Raw genomic sequence first — 22,278 nt, 5'->3', positions numbered from 1 at the left:
TGTTTTCTTATATTTCCTGCCTCATACCTTATACCAGCTACTCCAATCTTCTCTTTCTCCTACCTTTTCTAACCTCACTTCTGACCTTTCTAGCTCAGTCCTACTCACTCTATTCTGTGTTCATGTAATTCTTATTTTCTCTGAGGAGCCTCCCCATGTCCCACCCCATGTCCCACGGTCCCTCCCACACTGTGTTCTCCCCACGCTCTGTCCCCCCAGAGCCCTGGGCTCACCCGTTATGGCATATACACATACAGTGCCGTCCTCTGCCTGGTTTGCTGGACTCCCTGCTCGCACGTAAGCTCCATGAAGTCAGGAGCCATGTCTGTGTGATTTCTGTATGTGTCCTGGTGCCTGGCACACAGGAGTATTTCCCTGAATGAGTGTGTCGGTGAGTGAATGACTCTCAGAGGGTTGCTGAGTGCCTGAATCAGCTCTCTGCTGGACTTAGCTCTTTTGTCTTAGGCCCAGGCTCTAAAGCTGATGAGATCGTTGGGGCCTCTAAAGACTACATGGATTACCAGCTAAAAATGAAGGCAGAGGAACGTATGCACCTTTAAAAACAAACAGGCAAACAAACAAAAATGGGCTCATACTGTACCTGCTGTTCTGTAACCTGAGATAAAATGAATTGATGAAATATTTTGTCCTGGGAGTCAGATGGCCCTGAGGCCCTTCTGGCCTCCCAGAACTGACGAAGCAGATCAGATTATCTTGGATCCCATATTCCAAGTTCATCAGCCTGTCAGTCACGCTGGCCCATAAGCCTAGACGGGTGAACTCTTGGAGTTATCACATCCTTGCAGGGTGTAGTATAATGCCCTGGGCCTGGTGAGCTAAAAAATATGGGTAATGATAATGTAAGGACTGCCAAGCCATGGCAGGTAGCCCAGGGTCCCACCTGCTGTCCTGTTCTGATGGGTGGTGAGGTACTGGGGCGAGTAGTGGGTAGATGTTAGTAGCCAGCCGAGCCTGGGCATCAGGCTCTGACAGGTGGCCTCTCACACACAAGAGTAACCTGCTTGTCTCGTGGAAATTTGCTTGTCAACCCCACTGAAGAAGCTGTGGCCTGAAGAATGTGATATAAAAGCCCACTGTCTTTTCTCCTCTCCGTTTTTCTTCACAATCCCTTTTTCTTACCACAGCAAAGTGCCCACGTTTGTTCGAATGCTAGCCCCAGAGGGAGCCCTGAATATACATGAAAAGGCATGGAATGCCTACCCTTACTGCAGAACTGGTAAGTGCAGACCTGGCCAGAAGCTGGAGTTTGAGCCCCAAGGTGGACCGAGGGTGTGGTCAGGTAGGCCCAGGGGTGGCAGTGAATTAGGGTTTGGGGTCATACCTTCATTTGCCAGATTAAGCCAGTGAAAAGATGAGTCTGGGGACTCCCTCCGGGCCGGTGGTGAGCGTCTGTGCTGTCTAGTACAGTTTGGCAGCCAGCTGGGTGGGAACCACCAAGGAGTCACGGCCTGGATGGCATAGAACCAGCCCGCCTTGGTTGGGATGGTATAATAATTATGATGGTTTTTACTGATTGCAGAAGTAATGCTCTCTGTTTAAATCGTGGAACATACATCCAAACAGAGGAAAATAATCACCCACGATTCTTCCATTTCTAGATAGTCATGTTAACAGTGTAGTGTCTTTGTATCTAATCCTCTTTTTAATGCTTACATGCACATCTCCAGACACATTTTAAAGACAAATTTTAGATCAAATCGTACTAATTGTTAAATTGTTCATTTTTTACTCAGAACATTTTCCCTATCACTATGTAGTCTACTGTTTTTTAAATTCGTAATGTCTGAATAGTATTTTATTCTGTGAGGGTACTGTGATCTTTTTAAACCACTCCCTTATTGTTAGACACTGAAATTTCCAGTTAAATATAACATATTTGGGTTTGGCTTGAAAAGCAGCTTTGAGTCTGAGGAACTCTTGAGGGCGGCAGTCGTAGGAAAGGACCTATAAGGTGACCTTCTTGCCCTGGGGGAGGGTCAAGTCTGTGTGTGTGTGTGTGTATTATATAGAGTGTTTCTATTATATATATTTTTTATATATATATATATATATATATATATATATATATATATATCACATAGAATATACATGCCAGATCTGGGGAGTAAGGAGACAAGGAGGGAAGGTGGTTACTGCTAAGAGCCCTGAATTGAAGGCTTACACAAAATCAGCATATTCTGTATTCAAGGTATGAGTAGGGGTGGAATTATTGTCTTAATCTTGGCTATCTGGAGTTTCTGGAAAGGAAAGACTTGAACCTCCACAGAGAACTTTCTCTTCTAGACATTCTGGGATTCCTTTTGAGTAATTCAGACTCTTAGCATTTTAGGATTCTTAGGTCTTGAAGGCTCTTTAAGAGTAGAACTCTTGGAGGACCGAAGCCAGTACTGATCCAAATCTTGGCAGGGGGTGGGGGGTGTCCTTAGAGGTCCCCTGGAATTTGACTGTGAGTTAGTTGAGTGGCCTTTCCCCTGGCCAACCTGCATTTGTTGGCATAGACAGTCTGGCTGTGGGGCCCTCCTGCCAGCCTCTACTTACGTGTAGAGTTAACACCTGTCTCATTTGTTGGAACCCGGCACACCCTAAAGATTGTATCTGATGAGGATGTTCCACCCATGGAGTCCTTATCCTGTGGACTTTGGGAGTGACTAAAGGCTAGAGCACAGAGTCATTGCTCTCTCCAACCCTCAGTGGCCCTACGGAGGTTCAAGAACTTTGTTTCAGGCGATGGACAATCTTCGGTAGAACCCGGGATGTGTAACACTTAGAGTTTTATTGCAGTAGCTGACAGTGCAAATACCACAACTCCCTAAACAGTGCAGGGCATAAAATTGTTAAATTCTTGGAAAAGAGGCATGCACACACTTTCTTAAAAGACACTGCCCACTGTGGCTGGGTGTGTCTGGCCTAGGGTCAAAGGTGAATTTTCTTTATGTCCAAGAGAATTGCATGGAGCGTGCATCATAAAAACCTTAACCAACATGGCATAAAAGTGATAAACAGATAATGTGGACTCTTTCATGCCTGGGTCAGTGTTCTGCGTACAGAGCTTGTGTTGACTCAGAGACGCCTCTGTCCTCTGAGTAATTCTGGGGAGAGTGTGCTACAGCTGACACGGGCATTTTTCTAGATGCCAAGTGTCCGTTCACATATTGTCCTGATCCTTAGCAAAAAAAAAAAGAAGAAGAAGAAGAAGAATGTAATTTCTAAATATTCCATGAAGAGGAGAAGCAGGGAGTTAGGGGAGTAAGGTTGGTTTCCTCAGTGGGTGCTGGTCTCATAGCCAGAACTCTCCATCATACGGAACGAATATGTTGAATCTTAGATCTGCTTAGTTAGACATTGTTTTTTGAAATTCAGAGATAGAAATAAGGAGCCAGAAATACTGGCCAGTTCCCTCTGGTGGGAGAAAGATCAATAGTTCAAACCCCTTAGCCTGGCTGAAGTAAAGTTTGAGGTGAGAATGGATAAAGGAGCATAGGGTGTCTTTTAGAAGGCTCTACCCCTGCTCTGAGTGGAATGAAAACGGATTTGTGATGCTCTCTTCACTGTCCGCTCTTTCCGTCCTCTGACCTTGTTTCTCTCTGTTTCTTTCCTCCTGTTGCTGATAAGGAGGGGGTAAGAGGGGACTTGGCCTGTGATTGAAAGTAGGAAGAGGGAAATAAATGTTTTTCCTCTTGCCTCTCCCTCTAACCTTAACCCGGGCCTGAACGCGGTCTCGGTAAGCCATGGTTTTAAAGTACCTGATAAGTCTTATTTGGAGAGCCGCATTTCCCAACTGCAAAGGGCTTCCCGAGACTCTTCCAGTGTAGCTAGCGTTGCGGTTTGAAGAAAAGGGTCTGTTCTGAATGCAGAGGTGTTTGGAGGGACAGGGAGGACTAGAGAAGATTGGGGGAGCTTGTTTGGTCACCTGAGTTGACATTAAAGGCCAGGGAGGGTCATCACCCTCATAGGTTCAGTAACCTAGTTTGTCAGAACTGAGTGGATCCTTTTCTCAGGGTCTCAGAAAGACTAACGCATGAGAACCCCAAATGCTGATATATTAAGTTGTATTGAAATACAGAATTAACTAATGACACCTGGTATTCCTGTTTGCTGACTAGAGTGTTCTTTCCTTGGGGACCCCTCTACATGGGAAACCAGCGCTTACCCAGTACGCCAACACGCGGTAGAAATGTCCATTTGCTTAAGTGATTGGACTCTCGTGTCCATTGATGAGCATATTCTGTCCCCACGGAGGCTTGGCTACTAGAACATTGCTTGGAGTACACGGATTCAGGATCAGGTGGTTAGTTGGAGAACCTTAGTGGCTCGTGTCGTCAAACCAGTCCCGGCTGACACCGCTGTCTCCACTGTAGAGACGGGCTGACTAGATGTGCCCTGGAATTACTGCCTCCGGTATAACACGGGAGAATTTCTGCCAAACGGGCCTCTTTGGCCTCCCGCTCAGTGGATATCATACCTATCATTTCCTTTTTTGTGAACCGATTTCCTTCAAGCTGATAACAGGACAGGCCATGTAGTTAATAATCTTAACCGGGTGCTTTCTTGCAAGTATCTTTCGTCGGACTCCGGGAAATTACCAGTAGTCTCTTGGATTGTTTCTATACAAGGTGGGCCTTCTCTGTTATATTTCAGCGTTTCCTCATTTTAATCTCAGGGGTAACCTCAGTTTCAGTTTTGGAGTTATGGAGTTTGACTGTTAGCCCCATAAGCTGTCCAATATGGCCGTGTGACCTCCATCAGAACCTGAGATAGCTCCTAAATTCAGAGGGTACACAGTGACCTGGGCTGTTGTCAGGAGGAGAGCTAGTTTGTTCCCCAGTGACATTAGAGCTGCAGCCATTTTCTCTGGTAAATAATTGATGCGTGCTCTCCGAAGGGGTCTCATTACAATGAGCAGGAGTATAGAGGGCGCGAGATTTGGTTACAGTGACAGGAAGCTTGCAGAAGGCCGACAGACAGTGTCTGGCCGCAAGCGCCCTCTGTGCCCCGGGAGGCGGTGGGAGGTGACGCTCTGATGGCAGAGTGCTGGGTCTCAGGGGGCTTCAGCTCCTCAGAGCTGGCCCCTTTCCTTGCGCAGCTGGGAAGAATCCATTCCAGATTTGGTCTTTTGGGACTTTTGTATGAGTGAACCTTGAGGGTTGGTACATTTGAAGCGCCAGATGCACTCACGGGGCTTGAAGGGTGACCATGGCATAAGCCCCAGGGAGTGGAGAACTTTTTACTACCGTGGTCCCTGGGGGTGAGGGGCAGATATTTATTGATCCTCATTAATCTTTTTCTCTCTTCTTTCCATGTCCTTGCCTTGGAGCAGTTATTACGGTAAGAATTTCCGAGGGGGGAGTGGAATTGCAGATGATTTATAAGAAAAGAGGAAATTAAAATATCACTACACTGGCGGTTCCTGGGTGTTCCTCTCTGTCAGGAGACATGGTGCTGTTGAGGCTTAATCCTTTCGCTCCTAATGAGGAATTTGTTAATTGGCAAAGTGGCCTCTTGCCGTAAGCTGCATTGGCATGTGGCTTTGTAGGTCCGGCAGTTAGGACCACGGGTCTCACGTGTACAGGATGACCCGAGGCTCTCTCCCGCCCTCCCCACGTCATGCCTTCTCAGGGTTTACGAAACCTCAGTTCAGCTGACTGAGCGTGGCTTTCCCACGTGCGCACCTGTGGACCCCAGGCGGCACTGCCTGTTGGCAAAATTGTGAAGGCAACGGGGTGTCTTTTCCACGTCCACCCCCCCGTCATCACCCCTTCTCTTCACCCTTGGACACCACATCCGGGTGTCCGTCCCTGCTGCTCGGTGGAGGCGGCTTCTGCCCACCTCATGCCCGCTGAGGAGTTCGGGGTTAATGCGTGCCTCCTCCAAGTGGCACCATGTTTTAAACAGCATCAAGGGAGGAAGCACCAAGGGTTCATTTGCTGAGAAGAGAACTTCAGGCCTCGGCAAAAGTCTGGCTGGCGGATGGGGCGCCGGTGAACATTTGGTTGGTTAGGAATATTCCTTCTCACATTAACCGTTGGCACCCTGTGCTTAAAGCAGGATGACCGAGTTGTTAATTACGTGGATTTTGAAGTCAGACCAATGTGGTTTTAAGGCCCAGCTCTGTCAGTGTCCCCGTGGCCTTGGGCAAGTCACCTCCCCGCTTTGAATTTCACTTTCCTCGTCTGTAAAACGAGGGTGATAGTACTACAGCCCTTGCGGACTGGGATAAGGAGTGAACAAGATAACACGCCCCTAGCATGTTGTGGGCGCCTCGTCAAGTTGGCTGTTACTGTAAGACAAGCTGGAGTCTCTCAACCGCCTGCGAGCAGTAATGGGAGATAGTTACTCTCCACCTTTGAGGCTGGTGACCGTAAGGTGTTTTCCCCCTTCCAGAATGAATACATGAAAGAAGACTTTCTGATTAAAATTGAAACCTGGCACAAACCAGATCTTGGCACCCAGGAGAATGTAAGTAGCACTTCCCAAGAGCCCAAGGACTTGCAGGCTGCAGAGTGGCGTTTGAGGTTCTGCCCAGAGCTTCTCCTTCACTGCCTTCCCCGTGGTCCCATCTTCCCTGGCCATGAAGGCAACAGCCTGTACCTAGACCCTTTCTACCAGCATGGGATTGCTCTCATTTGCCAAACATGATCTCCAAGACTCCTTTTTTCTTTTTTTTTTTTTCTTTTTTAAATGTTTTTCTTTTATTTTTTGAGTCAGAGAGAGGGAAAGAGAGAGCACAAGTGGGGGAAGGGCAGAGAGAGAGGGAGACACAGAATCCAAAGCAGGCTCCAGGCTCCGAATTGTCAGCACAGAGCCTGATGCAGGGCTCAAACTCACGAACCATGAGGTCATGACCTGAGCCGAAGTCAGACGCTTAACTGACTGAGCCACCCAGGCGCCCCTCCAAGACTCCTTATAGGGCCTTCTCGTACAGCTGAGATTGGTCTAAAATGCAACGCTTGGCACAGAGGAATTGTTTTTTTTTTTTTTCAACATTTTTTATTTATTTTTGGGACAGAGAGAGACAGAGCATGAACGGGGGAGGGGCAGAGAGAGAGGGAGACACAGAATCGGAAACAGGCTCCAGGCTCCGGGCCATCAGCCCAGAGCCCGACGCGGGGCTCGAACTCACGGACCGCGAGATCGTGACCTGGCTGAAGTCGGACGCTTAACCGACTGCGCCACCCAGGCGCCCCGAGGAATTGTATTTTTAAACCACAAAGATTATAGGGGCGCCTGGGTGGCTAATTTGGTTAAGCAGCTGACTCTTGATTTGGGCTCAGGTTGTGATCTTTCGGTTTGTGAGATCGAGCCCTGCATCGGGCTCTGCGCTGACAGCTTGGAGCCTGCTTGGAGTTCTTTCTCTGCCCCTCCCCTGCTCATATGTTGTCCCTCTCCCTCTCTCTCCAAATAAATATTTAAAAGATAAAAGAATATTCTCTCTCCTCTCTCTCTCTCTCTCTCTCTCCCTCCCTCTCCCTCTTCCTCTCTCCCTCCCTCCCTTGCTTGTTCTCTCTCTCACAAAATAAGTAAATAAACATTTTTTAAAAAGGTGGGGTGGCATCTGGGTGGCTCAGTCGGTTAAGCATCTGACTCTTGATTTCGGCTCAGGTCATGTCTCACAGTTTGTGAATTCAAGCCCCGCATCGTGCTCTGTGCTGACAGTGTGGAGTCTGCTTGGAATTCTCTGTCTCTTCTCTCTCTTTTTCTCTCTCTCTCTCTCTCCCTCTCCCTCTCCCTCTCCTTCCCCCCTCCCCCCTGCTTGTACGTGCTCTTTCTCTCTCTCAAAATAAAATAAATATTTTTAAAAAATAAAACATGTTCACACAAAAACTTAAAAAAAAACAATAGAGAACAGTCTTCAAGGTAGACTGTTCAGTGAAAAAAAGCATGATGCAAAACTGTGTATTTGTGTTACCATTTTTTGTTAAAAGAAAAATCTCTCTACATGGATGTTTGTGCATAGAACCTGGTGGTGGTGGTGTTACTCAGGAGGGGACTGGAAGATAAGCAAGAGAAAGTTTTTTAAAAGCGTCAAAGTAAGCAGTATAGGGGCACTTGGGTGACTCAGTTAGTTAAGCGTCCGACTCTTGATTTTGGCTCAGGTCATGATCTCATGATTTGTAAGTTTTGAGTTTGAGCCCTACATCAGGCTCTGTGCTGGTAGCGTGGAGCCTGCTTGGGATTCCCTCCCTCTCTCTCTCCCTCTCCCTCTCCCTCTCTTTCTGCCCCTCTCCTTCTCATTCTCTCTCTCTCTCTCAAAAATAAATAAGCATTAAAAAAAAAAGATAGTATATGGCTAAACAGGGAACATGTCCACAAGTGTTTGTAGTCTTTATAAAGGGGAACATACAGAAATAATGTTAGTGCTGTAAGTAGCCCTGAGTGTTCTGGCCTGCTGAAATCAGAGTGTTACTTCTCTCTTGTATATCTACTTAAAATCCTTCTCTTGTTCCTTTGGATAATTTTGTCTATAATTCCTTACTGTAGGAATTGCACATCGATGACTACAGGAATAGCTGTTCCTAGGTGTTCATTCTGTTGTAATATTTATTTATTTTTGAGAGAGAGAGAGAGAGAGACAGAGCATGAGCAGGGGAGGAACAGAGAGAGAAGGAGACACAGAATCCGAAGCAAGCTCCAGGCTCTGAGCTGTCAGCACAGAGCCCGATGCGGGGCTTGAACCCATGAACTGGGAGATCACGGCCTGAGCCGAAGTCGGATGGACGCTTAACCAACTGAGCCACCCAGGCGCCCCCTAGGTGTTCATTCTGACTAAAGGGTGCTTTGTAGTTGACAAAACCTACACAGTGGTCCTTGTTCCTACAGGTGCACAAACTGGAGCCTGAGGCCTGGAAACACGTGGAAGTCATATATATAGACATTGCAGATCGAAGCCAAGTACTTAGCAAGGTAGGAACTGGTTAGCGACGTGGGCGGCCTTTGAGGTGCAGAAATGACTTACTTCCAAGTGTCAGAGAAAGCAGGGAACCATACCCAACTTGGCTCAAAGGGAAGTTCTGTCTCAGCTATTGTTTATTTTTGTAAAGTAGTGTTAAGAATTCTCCTGTCTTGACTGGGGGATTCCACCAGGAAGATAGTGGCCCAGATGTATGTGTCCTGTTTAGCCTCTGGGAATTATCACCGGACAGTGTAGGTGCTGAGGATAATTTGCTCAGCTGAAATGACACTTAGCGTGAAACTAGTTTTCAAATTAATGTTTCCAACCCAGTAATTAAAAAAACATTTATTGCCTGCCTGTTATGTTTGGAAGACTGTGTTCTGTGGATTCCAGCAGAAAAAATGAAAAGACAGATGCCCTCCCCCCAAGAAGTTGGTGGTGGCTTGTCAGAGTAACACACATGGCAGCACATGCCCAGAAAAGGACGGTCACTACTAGACCATGAACTTGGAGAGAGCCGGGACCAGGTGTGTCCTGCTCAGTGCTGTGCTCCCAGGAAGTATTTGTTTAGGGAAGGAAAGTTTAGTTTCTTCCTCATTCACTACTCTTCCTATCTGACGGGGGATATTGGGATCAGGGCAGAGGAATTTGGCTCTCTGCCCATTGGTGGGAAGTAAGTGTTTGCTCTCCATATCCCAGGGGTATGACACCTCTTTCTTGGACCAGTCGCTCTCTGTGCTTCGATATTTTGATCTGTATGTCTCCAAAAAGACAGGAAAACCATCCTATGCTTCCTTGCGTAATAGCCTCACTTCCACCCTCAAAAGTTAGTGGCTTTTTCAAAAAGCTTTTTATTGAAGTATAGCATACAGCAAAGTTTATATATCCTAAGTGTATAGCTTAATGGATTTTCTCAAACTGAACATACCCAGATATTTCTCCAACAGAAATGCTAACAAAGACTATGGCTCTCTGAGGATTTTGTCAACTCTGGTGGTTTTGTGTGCATGGAGATAAGCAGAGGTGGGGAAGATATGAATAATTAATTTGTTTTTATTTAAGTATAGTTGACACAAAAGGTTGATCTTTTTTTTTTTTAAAACACATAATTTTCATTTTGGGAAATACTTTATGACTCGTGTATATGCATGTGATTTGTTTTCTTCGGTATTTTCGTTAAGTAGCTCTTAGAGTGAGGTTGCTTTTCTTAAGCCCATATTAGTCAGTGCAGAAGAATAGCCACAGATTAAACTTCTGTTATGGTTAATTCACACACAGCATTGACCGCGTTATAAATAAGTGAAGTGAGACTAACAATGGTATACAAGAGGATAGGTTCCATACAATAAACGTTTCCAGTAATGATTTTATTAAAACAAGTCAGTTAAAAACAACAGAACCAGCAGGAGATTGGATGAGATTTCAGGTTCGACAAGCAGTTCTCATCTATGGCCAGGTTTTAGAATCACCTGCGGAGGCTTAAAACAAAAAAAAGAAAATCTGCCCTTACCTGCAAATATTCTTATTTGCTGGGGTTTAGGTGCAGCAGCCCAAAAATCTGTATTTTGAAAAAGCTTTCCATTCGGATGCTTATCCCAGGTTGAACATCTCTGTCTTAAGGTGGAAATATGTGCCTGCTCAGATAGTACTTGACTTGACACTTTCATACGCATAAAACTGAAAACAAACTGTGGCAGAGAAAATCACACAGAGCTCTCCTCAGAAGCAAATGTAGGGGCGCCTGGGTGGCGCAGTCGGTTAAGCGTCCGACTTCAGCCAGGTCACGATCTCGCGGTCCGTGAGTTCGAGCCCCGCGTCAGGCTCTGGGCTGATGGCTCGGAGCCTGGAGCCTGTTTCCGATTCTGTGTCTCCCTCTCTCTCTGCCCCTCCCCCGTTCATGCTCTGTCTCTCTCTGTCCCAAAAAAATAAATAAAAAATGTTGAAGAAGCAAATGTAAACGGTTCTATATCTTGTTTATAAAAGTTTCCCATGTTTTCTATACACCAGCAGCTTCAACTGGTATGAAGTGTATTCTGATGGAAAAACCTAATCTCTGTGTCTCTCCCCCTCCCGCCTTCCCTCCTTCTCTCCCTTCCGACCCCAACTCCAATTCTACCACTTCTCTCAGGATTACAAGGCGGAGGAAGACCCAGCAAAATTTAAGTCTATCAAAACAGGCCGAGGACCCTTGGGACCCAATTGGAAGGTGCAGTTCACATCCTCACCACCAGGGGGCAGGGCACAGCATGGGCAGACCTCTGCCATTGAGGAGGGGAATGGCTAGGGTGGGCCGAGGGAGAGCCAGAGGTCTGCCCTCTTAGTTACCTGCCTGCCTATATGTGTGTTTCTAATACAGCAAGAACTTGTAAATCAGAAAGACTGCCCATACATGTGTGCATACAAACTGGTCACTGTCAAGTTTAAGTGGTGGGGCCTGCAGAACAAAGTGGAAAACTTTATACATAAGGTAAGTGACCAGGGTAACGCCTTTCCCGTGGGGGGGGGGGGGGTGGTGGTGGTTGCCCAACAAGATAAGTGACTTTTATCCTCAGGTGGGTGACATCAGAATATTTCGGTTTGATTTCCCAGACCCCACTTCCCCTTTCACTTAACTGTCTTACAGTTGAATGCTGTCTGTCCAGGAGCACCACATGTTACAGGGAAGGAAACTGAAGCAACAAAAAGGAAACAGGAAGGGGTTTTCTATGACTGAGCTTCAAATAAAACTCAGTCTTTCTCTTTGCTTGAAGCCGAAAGGCAAGAGGCCCTATGAGCTAAATTCTCCAGCACCCTCAATTCCTGAACTGGACAGACCTAAGGCGTTTTTATAGCTTTTTCTCTGATGTGTTAGAGCCTCGCTCCTGGGCCACATTTCATAGCTGCTGGCCGGTTTTAACCTGGCCTTAGGCTCCAGAGACAAGAAGGGAAACTTGGCACAGTTTTTGGGGGGCCTTGGCCGAACTGTGAGCACATGCGCTGCCCGTCTTGCCAGCATTTTGGACACAGGGCCTAGGCTGTGGGGGGGCTCCCTCCTACCTGAGACGTTACCTGTTGTCATGTGAGGGCAAAAATCACTGACTTTTGGGACCCAAGGGCTCACCCGTGTAAGCCAGCCAGGCACCACTCTTCCCCGCCCACCCCCGGAAAGTGGGGTTGTTGACACGGAGATCGTGGGAGGGGAGCTGCAGCAGTGGCCTCTGCCTTCTGGTTCTAACTTCTAACTAGGTTCCCTCCTCTCTGTAGCAAGAAAGGCGTCTGTTTACAAACTTCCACAGGCAGCTGTTCTGTTGGCTCGATAAGTGGGTTGACCTGACCATGGACGACATCCGAAGGATGGAAGAAGAGACGAAGAGACAGCTGGATGAGGTAAGTGGGTGCCTGGAAGAGACTGGGCTCTCCACCCGGTCGATCCCCGAAGGAGACCGTCATGCGGGGCAGTTCACGAGGGTGCCGCCTGCGGCTCTAGGAACGCGTCAGTGTCCACGTGAGTAAGGTCTGGTGCCAGGTGGCATGGAAGGAGAGACAGCGAGCTGAGGCCTTGGCGTACTCGGAGAGACGAATATGGCAGCGTGTGCTGCATGCCAAGTGAGCGCTTGCTGCCGTGGTTCTTTGGAACTGGAGGGGTGGGGGGAGCCGTGCTGGGCTGCGACCTCGAGGGGGCCCCTGGGAGAAGGCAGGCTGGTCGGATCCGTGAGTACCACGCACATCCCCCACAGAGGACGGCAGCAGCGCACACACGCAGCTAACTACTGAAGAGGGTGGTCTTGAGCTATATTTAGAGTTTGGAGCCTTGGCTCTTTTGGGGGAAGCGGGGGCCTGGCGTGGATCCAAGGAGCCGGAGGCCTACCACTCGTGCCGCCTCATTTGGGGATGCTTCTCTGCGAGGCTCGCTCTGAGGAGATGGTCAGTAAACAACATTCAAGCACTGACTGTGTGTGAGGCACCATTCCAAGGGCTCTTAAATACGCCATCTCCTGAGATCCTCATGATACCGGTGAGGAGACGCCACTGTTGTTGCCACCCTCAGACGAGGCTCCTAGAGTCCAGCTCGTGATACGGGCAGGGTGATACGGGCAGGGTGAGAGCCATAGCTCCGGATCACTTGGCTGCTTTTCCTCCCTTAGATGCCATTTGGGGCCGTCCTGCCCTCTCGGGGCTAAAAATAAGGCAGGAAGCTCTGTTTCATAACTGCCGTCCATTTCTCCCTCCTTGCCCTGGGTGGGTTGGCGTGGAGCCAGATGTCGGGCAGACATTGCTTTGCCCAGCTTCGCCCAGCTCCCCGGTAGTGCCTCCGGCGAGACCCAGGCCTGGGTGTCCATGGTGCTCCCGCTCCACTGAGCTGGTCTTGGGTGCAGACTGGGCCCAGGCGTTCTTCCTTCCCTAGTTCCTGTTGAAGGCAGATGTTCTGGTTATTCATCCAGCTGCATTTGGCAGGGAAGTGGCAGGATTTTTGACACAATTCCCGATTCTTCTGCTAAGGATCTTCAAGGAAGTGGTAGATTTTTAACCTCCGGGACTATATGAGAGAGAGGCCGGAGTGTTTTGGTCACCCTAGTCCTGACAAAAGAAGGGAAGAAATTACCAAACAAAGGAGCGTGGTGACTTCAGGGTTCAGCCTGGAGCTTCCGTCACCCACTGCCTGACAAGGTATACCGGGGCTCATGGAGGCATTTGCAGACAGCCTTTCACTCTTTGGGCAGAATTTGAGTTCTTGGAGCTGGAGGAACTCTCCAGAGGAGCTCCTGGATCTGACTCTGAGATTCAAAGTTTGAGAGTCCTCACCTTTAGGGAGTTCTTTTTTTTAATCCCCACCTCTCTGTGTGTTTCTCCATTCTGTGGAGAATTGTGCCAAAACCTTAGAAGACCGCTATCCTCCAGGCTAACTGCAAAATCAGGAAACCCGTTTTAGAACTGGAATTTTAAATAGTTTGTAGTAGAAGAAAAAGGGAAAACGAAGTCTGTGTCATTGTGGGACATCTTTTGACCTCATCAGCAACTGTACCTCTGGCATACTTGTCCTTTTTCTCTTTTTTTCCCTCCTTCTAAAAATATTTTTATCAAAGTTTTATTTTTATAGTTATATTTATTTAAAAAAAAACTTATTGGGGTATGATTGGCACACAGAAAGCTGCACATATTTAATCTATATATCTTGATGAGTTTCAGATAAGTATACATCTGTGAAACCATCATCACAGTTTTTGCGTGAACAAAAACATCACCTCCAAAAGCATTTTTACAGTTTTCAAACTCAGATGGTGTCCCCAGCTTATGAGGAAGAAGCTGTCCTCCTCTGCCCTGCCCCTGGAGTCCTGCCCCCAAGAAGCAGCCCCTTGCAGTTCTTCGGGGTGTTTCTTTTGTTAATGACCTCCAGTATTTCCAAATAATATGCTTAGGTGCTTAATTCTCAATTTTTCAACTTTAGATATTAATGGTCGACTTTTCCTATGATTTAGTTCCTGTACTCCACCCATCACTCACTCTCTTCTCCCTCCTCCATTATCAGAATTTTGGGTTAATTCATTATTCTGTTTATATTATTACAACTTTTTTGTTCATTTCCCCATCTGAGCACTTTAGTCTTCTGCTGATTTCTGTTCCTTTCTTGGAAAATTTTTTGTTTTTTAATAATACAGTTTGAAACTAGTATGTTAACGAACTGGAATTTAAATAAACACCTGGGGAAAAAAAAGATAAGAAGTTAGTAATTGCCTCCCTTCCTTTAGTTGGCTTAGTTTTATGTATCTGTGTCATTAAGTTTTGTTTTTGAATCTTTACATGGGTGATCCTGTCTGGTCGTGTGGAGTGTGCCGTGTGATAACGTAGGTGATGTCAGTTCATCCTCACCGATTTTGCTCCCTCCTCAACAGACACTCTGATCTCAAGATCTCCTCAGTTCTGGAAAATGTGTTTGTATATCTATTTCATAATTTTTTCCCCTCTGTTTCCTTTATTCTTTTTTCTGGAATTTGTATTAGGAGTCAGAAATCAGACTTAATGAAGTGACCTCATTTTCTTATGTTTTCTCTCCTTTTTTATCTGCCTTCTGAAGATGTTTTCCAATGTTTGCTTCTCTCTCATCTATTGATTTTAAAAACATTTTCAAGCATTTCTTGCGCCGTGTTCTTTTTCTTCAGTACTTTTTCTGTTTTTCTCTGTGCGTTATCTTCCTTTTCTGAGGCTTTGGCTTTTTGTTTTTGTGTTTGGTTTTTGAGGTTTCTCTGCCCCTCGTGTGTTCTTTGTTTCCCCTGAGCACCCTTCTCCTGTTGGACTCTGTGATTCGCCTTAGTGGCTTTCCTTAAATGACTAGCGGTCCTTGGCCATTCATTCACATCTAAGAGTGAGCATGCCATGGGATTGCTTGAACTTAACCCCCTGGTTAAGGGTCCCCCCCCCCCCGCCCCCGCACTTGCTGAGCCCTTCACTGCTGCTATGATGTGACAGGAAGGGGGGTGATTACTTGGATGTGAGAACTCAGGGAGGGAATACCAGGGCCAAACTGGGTTTTTTTTATTCTCACTTTCAAACAAGTCACCCATTTTCAACCCTGCCTGCACACCCACCCTCTAAGGTACCTGGTGCTTCCGGTTCCTGAGCCTCTGGAGAACTTGCAGCACAAGTGGGTCTGTTCCTCCTCAGCTCCCCTCCTCACAGGTACTTAGTGCCAGTCCTGCTGCTCTGCGAATTAGTCACTACTCGTCCATCCATGTTTCATCTTCCAGAATGGTGTTGCCATCTCTTCTCTGCTGTTGGCACCTGTGTTTTTGTTGTCTTCATGGTTTTATATTTTTTGCTTATTCTTTTACTGTCATCGTAGTGGGGTTTGGGGGAGGAATAGCGATAGATGCATGTTTACAACCTGCCATGGTTAACTGTAAATTTGCAAGAGGAATTATGACCCTTGCTCTCTGAATAATGCATAGCAGTCTAACGTGGGTGGATTTTCTCGGTGAATTATGAGGGGTCACTGTAAGGCCACAGTCACCACTACTGTAACTCTGGTCCCAATGGGAGGGTGGACTTACCATTCTTGGGTGAGGTTCAAGGGTTTGAGAAACAAGGGATCAAGAGATCAGTCCTTTGCCCTAAAAAGAAACATGTCAGGATATGTGTGCCTGTAGGAGAGCAGTGTCTGTCTGTCTTCCTCCCTCCTTTCCTCTTTCCCTCCCTTCTTCCCTCTCTTTTTCTCCCTCTCCCTTGCTCTTGCTCTCTTAAGAGACTCATAGTCTTGAGGGGTGCCTGGGTGGCTCAGTCGGTTGAACGTCTGACTTCGGCTCAGGTCATGATCTCACAGTCTGTGAGTTCGAGCCCTGCATCGGGCTCTGTGCTGATGGCTCAGAGCCTGGAGCCTGCTTCCGATTCTGTGTCTCCCTCTCTCTCTGCCCCTTCCCTGCTCATGCTCTGTCTCTCTCTGTCTCAAAAATAAATAAAAACACTAAGGAAAAAAAAAAATTTTTTTAAAAAGAGACTCATAATCTTGAAACTGAAAGAAAGCTCCTTAAAGCTCACTTAGTCCAATTGCATGTCCAACGCTTGAGTCCTCTCTGCAGCTTCCCCACCAGCCTGTGCTTGATTGCTTCCTATAATGGGGAACTCACTATCTATTGAACGTGGTGGTAATAAAAAATATTTTCATTACTAATAGCTAATATTTTATTGAGGTCTTACTGTATGCCTGGCGTGTGTGGTCAGCATTTTCCGTGAATTGCGTTATCAAATCCTCATGTCATCCTGTGCCATAGTATTTTCATCTTATAGGTAGAACAACTGAGGCTCAAAGAAGTTGAGGATACCTTCTAGTTCAGTATACAAGTGCCGCCTGGGCCTTTGGCCAATAACTCTGTAGATAATGCACCTGGGAGAAGGGAACTCATTTTTAAACTTTTAAGAAAACTTGTTTCCTGATGTGCTGGACTCTAGAACATTTGCTGAAAAACAGCAAAGATACTGTTGTGTCAGAGTGCATGAGTAAGATTCTGTAGCATTTTCTTTCCCAGCCTTCCTTTGTGGGGGTTCCTTCTAAGTCCCTGTGGGCTCCATGATTCCTCTGGTCCCTCCATAGCCCATCCCTTCGTGATGGAGCCAAGAGGCCGCATGACCCTCTTGCTCCGCAGGTCCACTTTGGGGGCTGTCTTTGAACCTCCTTGCAGTCATTCCCCCTGTCCCTGTGCTTACCTGTGAATATGCCTTTCCCTTTCTCGTCTCCTGACTCTTGATGCAAAGGTCCCTTGCTCCATCCTTTGGCTTTCTGGCAGATGATTGCTGGTTCACCATCATTTTTAGATTTTTAAGTCTTAAACTCTGAACTGGTTCCCCTGAGACTATATAAGTGTCCCTGTGCAGTGAAATGCCTACTATACCCCAAAGTTTCCAGTTTGTGATTATGGTAGACAGAAGTTTAGAGGGTTAAGCTGATCAACAGAAACCATTCAGAGCCTGGCTTACCCGCTGGGCCGCGGGACAGTGGGGCGTGAGATTCCAGTAGCATTGGCACAGGGCAGCGCTAGCTCGGGCTCTTGAGGCTGCGGGATCCCTGCAGGTGGAGAACCATGTTGGCCCATGGACTCTTAATTCCCTCTCATCTGCCCAACAGCGAGTGACCCCAGGGCAGACCGCCTGGAACTCTGGAACATCTTGAAATATGGAAGTAGATTTATTTACGTTCTTTTTTATTTATTTGTTCATCAGTCATTCACTTATTAATGTTTGTTTATTTTTGAGAGAGAGCAAGAGGCAGAGTGCGAGCAGGGGTGGGGCAGAGAGAGAGGGAGACACGGAATCCCAAGCAGGCTCCAGGCTCCAAGCTGTCAGCACAGACCCTGACGCGGGGCTCGAACTCACAAACTGTGGGATCATGTGACCTGAGCCAAGGTCGGAGGCTTAACCAACGGAGCTACCCAGGCAGGCGCCTCTTTATTTTCTTTTCAAATACAGTCTCATTTTTCAATATTAGGGTAATATATAAACATTAAACATTTTTTTGGAAAATAGTGAAAAGTAGAAAGAAAAAAAATGACTTGTACTCTACTTAAAGATAACCTCCAAAACATGTGAAGTCTTTCTACACACTTTTTTTAAAAAAAAGTTTTAATGTTTATTTTTGAGAGAGAGAGACACAGAGCATGAACAGGGGAGGAGCAGAGAGAGAGGGAGACACAGAATCTGAAGCAGGCCCCAGGCTCCAAGCTGTCAGCACAGAGCCCGATGCGGGGCTTGAACTCACGAGAACCGTGAGATCATGACCTAGGCCAAAGTTGGATGCTTAACTGACTGAGCCACCCAGGTGCCCCTTTCTACACACTTTTACTTAGTTATGATCATAGGACATAGGCCAAATGGATAGCCTACTTTTTCTCTGAACATTATAACAAATATGTAACATTATAACAAATGTTAACATTTTCCACCAAGAGTTTCTTCACATACAGGGTTCTGACGGCAGCATACACATTGCTCTGTGATCGGTCATTGCCCTGCATTGGGTTTTCCTTCATGTTCTCAGGTTCTCACTGTTATCAATAATGCTGGGATGAAAATCTCTGTGCGTGCAGTGTTTTGGATTATTTGGATTTGGATTATGATTATTTCCTTAGAATAAATTCCTACCAATGGAATTAGAGAATTTAAGACTCTTGTTATTTATTACCAAATTTCTTTTCTGAAGGGCTTTCTTTTTTTTTTTTAATTTAATTTTCTTTTCAGTTTTATTTATTTAAGTAATCTCTGCACCCACCATGGAGCTTGAGCTCATGACCTGGAGATCCAAGAGTCACGCGCCCCTCTGATTGAGTCAGCCAGGAACCCCTGCAAAGGGCTTTCTAAAGAGGTTCTAGAAACAATTTGCATGTGCCTCATGTTTGTGTTCCTTCAGGAATGCTTGGTCTCTGGTTGCTTTTCAGGGTCTTAAACTGATTTTTTTTTTTTACTAGCTTTATTTCTTATTGAACTTTTTATTTTTATTTTTTTAATTTTTTTTTTTTAATTTTTTTTTTCAATGTTTTTTATTTATTTTTGGGACAGAGAGAGACAGAGCATGAACGGGGGAGGGGCAGAGAGAGAGGGAGACACAGAATCGGAAACAGGCTCCGAGCCATCAGCCCAGAGCCTGACGCGGGGCTCGAACTCACGGACCGCGAGATCGTGACCTGGCTGAAGTCGGACGCTTAACCGACTGCGCCACCCAGGCGCCCCTTGAACTTTTTATTTTGAAATGATTATAAGATTCACATGTAGGGGCGCCTGGATGGCTCAGTCGGTTAAGCGTCCAGCTTCGGCTCAGGTCATGATCTCACAGCTTGTGAGTTCGAGCCCTGCATCGGGCTCTGTGCTGACAGCTTGGAGCCTGGAGCCTCTTCAGATTCTGTGTCTTTCTCTCTCTCTCTGCCCCTCCCCTGCTCACACTCTGTCTCTCTCTGTCTCTCAAAAATAAATAAACATTTAAAAAAATTAAATAAAAAAAGATTCACATGCAGTTATAAGAAATAATACAGAGTGGGGTGCCTGGGTGGCTTAGTCAGTTAAGCGTACAACTCAATTTTGGCTCACATCATGACCTCACAGTTTATGAGTTCAATCCCCACCTCCGGCTGTATGCTGACAGAGCGGAGCCTGCTCGGGATTCTGTCTCCTTCTCTCTCTGCCACATTCATGCATGCTCTCTCTCCCTCTCTCTAAAAGAAATAAACTTAAAAAAAAAAAAAGAATGCAAAGAGATCCATTTCTCCCAACGGCAATGTGTTGCAAAACTACAGTACAGTATCACAACCAGGATATTGACATTGATACTTTCACTAGTTTTTTTTTAATCAAAGGAGTATTTCATACTTAATAGTAAAAATTTTCAAAAGATATACAAAATAGGGACACCTGCCTGGCTTATTTGGTAGAGCATGTGACTCTTGATTTCATGGTTGTAAGTTTGAGCCCCATGTTAGGTGTAGAGATTAAAAATAAAATCTTTTTTTTTTAATGTTTGTTTATTTTTGAGAGACAGAGAGACAGAACATGAGTGGGAGAAGGGCAGAGAGAGAGGGAGACACAGAATCTGAAGCAGGCTCCAGGCTCTGAGCTGTCAGCACAGAGCCCATCGCAGGGCTTGAACCCACGAACTGTGAGATCATGACCTGAGCTGAAGTCAGAGGCTTAACCGACTGAGCCACCCAGGGGCCCCAAAAATAAAATCTTAAAAATATATAAATATGGAAAAATACAAAATTGAAGTCCAAATAAATAAATAAAATAAATAGATGAATAAAAGTTCCTTTCTTCCAATCCCTGGCCTTATTCCGTAGAGAAAATCACTGTTAAAAACAAACCAAGGGGGGCGCCTGGGTGGCTCAGTCGTTTGGGCATCCAACTGCAGCTCAGGTCATGATCTCACAGTCTGTGAATTAGACCCCCATGTCGGGCTGTGTGCTGACAGCTCAGAGCCTGGAGCCTGCTTCAGATTCTGTGTCGTCTTCTCTCTCTGCCCCTCCCCTGCTCATGCTCTGTCTCTCTCTCTTTCTCAAAAATAAATAAAAATAATAAAAAAACAAACAGGGGAGGGGTCAGCTCAGGTCATGATCTTGCACTCCATGAGTTTGAGCCCCACATCGGGATCTGTGCTGACAGCTCGGAGCCTGGAGCCTGCTTCGGATTCTGTCTCCCTCTCTCTCTGTCCCTCCCCCGCTCATGCTCTCTCTCTCTCTCTCTCTGTCAAAAATAAACATTAAAATAAAAATTAAAAAACAAACAAACCAGGGGATGCCTAGTCCAACTGACATGGCTCAGTCGGATGAGCATCCGACTCCTGATTTCTGTTCAGGTCATGATCGACCCCAGGGTCTTGGGACTGAGCCCTGTATCAGGCTCTGCACTCAGCGTGGAACCTGCTTAAGATTCTCTCTCTCCTTCCGCCCCTCTCCCTTGCTTGCGCACGTGTGCGTGCACACACGTTCTCTCTTTTTCTCAAACAAAACAAAACAAACCAGGATTGGAGTTTGTATTTTCATATTCCTGGACTATATGCGTCTACATAGCCAGCCTTTGGTAGCTTGATCGGAAGAACAAACATCAGATAAAACCTTTCAGTGTTATACAGGCCCCAAGAAACAGGAAATAAGCATTCTTAGAGCATTTCATTAGAAGAATGAAATAATGCATTTTTATTTCAGTGGCACCCTCTGAGGTGACCTTGTCTCTGAGAGTAAGGGAAGCTTTCATGGTCTCTGATAGGAAGTTGCATCCTAAGCCATAGGAAACAGGACCTGGCTTTAGTAAATTAAAGCAAGGCAATAAATTCTGAGGGTATACATGGATCTAGTTGGGGCCCAAGGAGCTTTCCTCCCCTGGTACTAAATCTTAGCCTCTCTCAAATCGAACATTTATGTGAATGGTCATTAGTGAGCAAACAGTTAATGAATTCTTTTTTGTGTTTTTAAAAAAATTTATTTTGAGCTGAGATATGGAAACAACCTAAGTGTCCATCAATAGATGAATGGCTAAAGAAGATGTGGGGTGTGTGTGTGTGTGTGTAAATAAAATGGATGGCATACGACTCAGCCATAAAAGGGAATGAAATCTTGCATTGTGACAACATGGATGGACCCTAAAGGGTATTACACTAAGTGAAATAAGTCAGACAGAAAAAAAGACAAATACCATGTAATCTCACTGATGGGTGGAATCTAAAGAACAAAACAAATGAACAAACAAGAGAAACAGAGCCTCAGATATAGAGAACAAACTAGTGGTTCCCAGAGGGGAGGGTGGATTGGGAGGTGGGTGAAACAGTTATAAAATAAGGTCACGGGGAGCCTGGGTGGCTCATTCAGTTAAGCGTCTGACTCTTGATTTCAGCTCGGGTCATGATGTCATAATTTGTGAGTTTGAGCTTCACGTTGGGCTCTGTGCTGACAATGCAGAGCCTGCTTGGGATTCCCCGCCCCCCCCCCCCCCCTCTCTCTCTCTCTCTCTGCGCCCCTCCCCTGCTCACACTTAAACGAACTTAAAAAAAAAAAAAAAAAGTCACAGGATGAAAAATACAGCACAGGTAATACAGTCAATAGTAGTGGAATAATTTTGTATGTGACCAATGGCGACTACACTCACATGGTGAACATTTCCTAATGTATCTAATTGTCGAATCACTGTGTTGTACACAGAAACTAACATAATATTGTACATCAGCTATACTTTAATTTTTTTTTTTTTTTAATTTATTTTGACGGGCACCTGGGTGGCTCAGTTGGTTGAGTGGCCAACTCTTGATTTTGGCTCAGGTCATGATCCCAGGGTCATGGGATAGAGCCCTGTCCACACTGAGTGTGGAGCCTGCTTAAGATTCTCTCTCTCCCCCTGCCCATCTTCCCTGCATGCATGTGATC

At 46.0% G+C, this 22,278-nt stretch overlaps 1 protein-coding gene across 1 annotated transcript in view; it reads left to right on the top strand.

Annotated features, from left to right (window-relative positions):
• The window catches only part of PITPNA (phosphatidylinositol transfer protein alpha), a 41,653-nt gene that overhangs the window by 12,117 nt on the left and 7,258 nt on the right, over positions 1–22,278 (top strand). The window contains exons 4-10 of the mRNA XM_049636739.1: positions 1,146–1,237; positions 5,339–5,346; positions 6,403–6,477; positions 8,839–8,922; positions 11,040–11,117; positions 11,268–11,378; positions 12,155–12,277. Coding sequence (XP_049492696.1) covers positions 1,146–1,237; positions 5,339–5,346; positions 6,403–6,477; positions 8,839–8,922; positions 11,040–11,117; positions 11,268–11,378; positions 12,155–12,277 — 571 coding nt within the window. The remainder of the gene's footprint in view (positions 1–1,145; positions 1,238–5,338; positions 5,347–6,402; positions 6,478–8,838; positions 8,923–11,039; positions 11,118–11,267; positions 11,379–12,154; positions 12,278–22,278) is intronic.

The sequence above is a fragment of the Panthera uncia genome, chromosome E1 (assembly GCF_023721935.1).
Source record: "Panthera uncia isolate 11264 chromosome E1, Puncia_PCG_1.0, whole genome shotgun sequence".
Taxonomy (NCBI): domain Eukaryota; kingdom Metazoa; phylum Chordata; class Mammalia; order Carnivora; family Felidae; genus Panthera; species Panthera uncia.
Note: the sequence above shows the minus strand (reverse complement) of the source record. Positions and strands in the feature narration are given on the sequence as shown.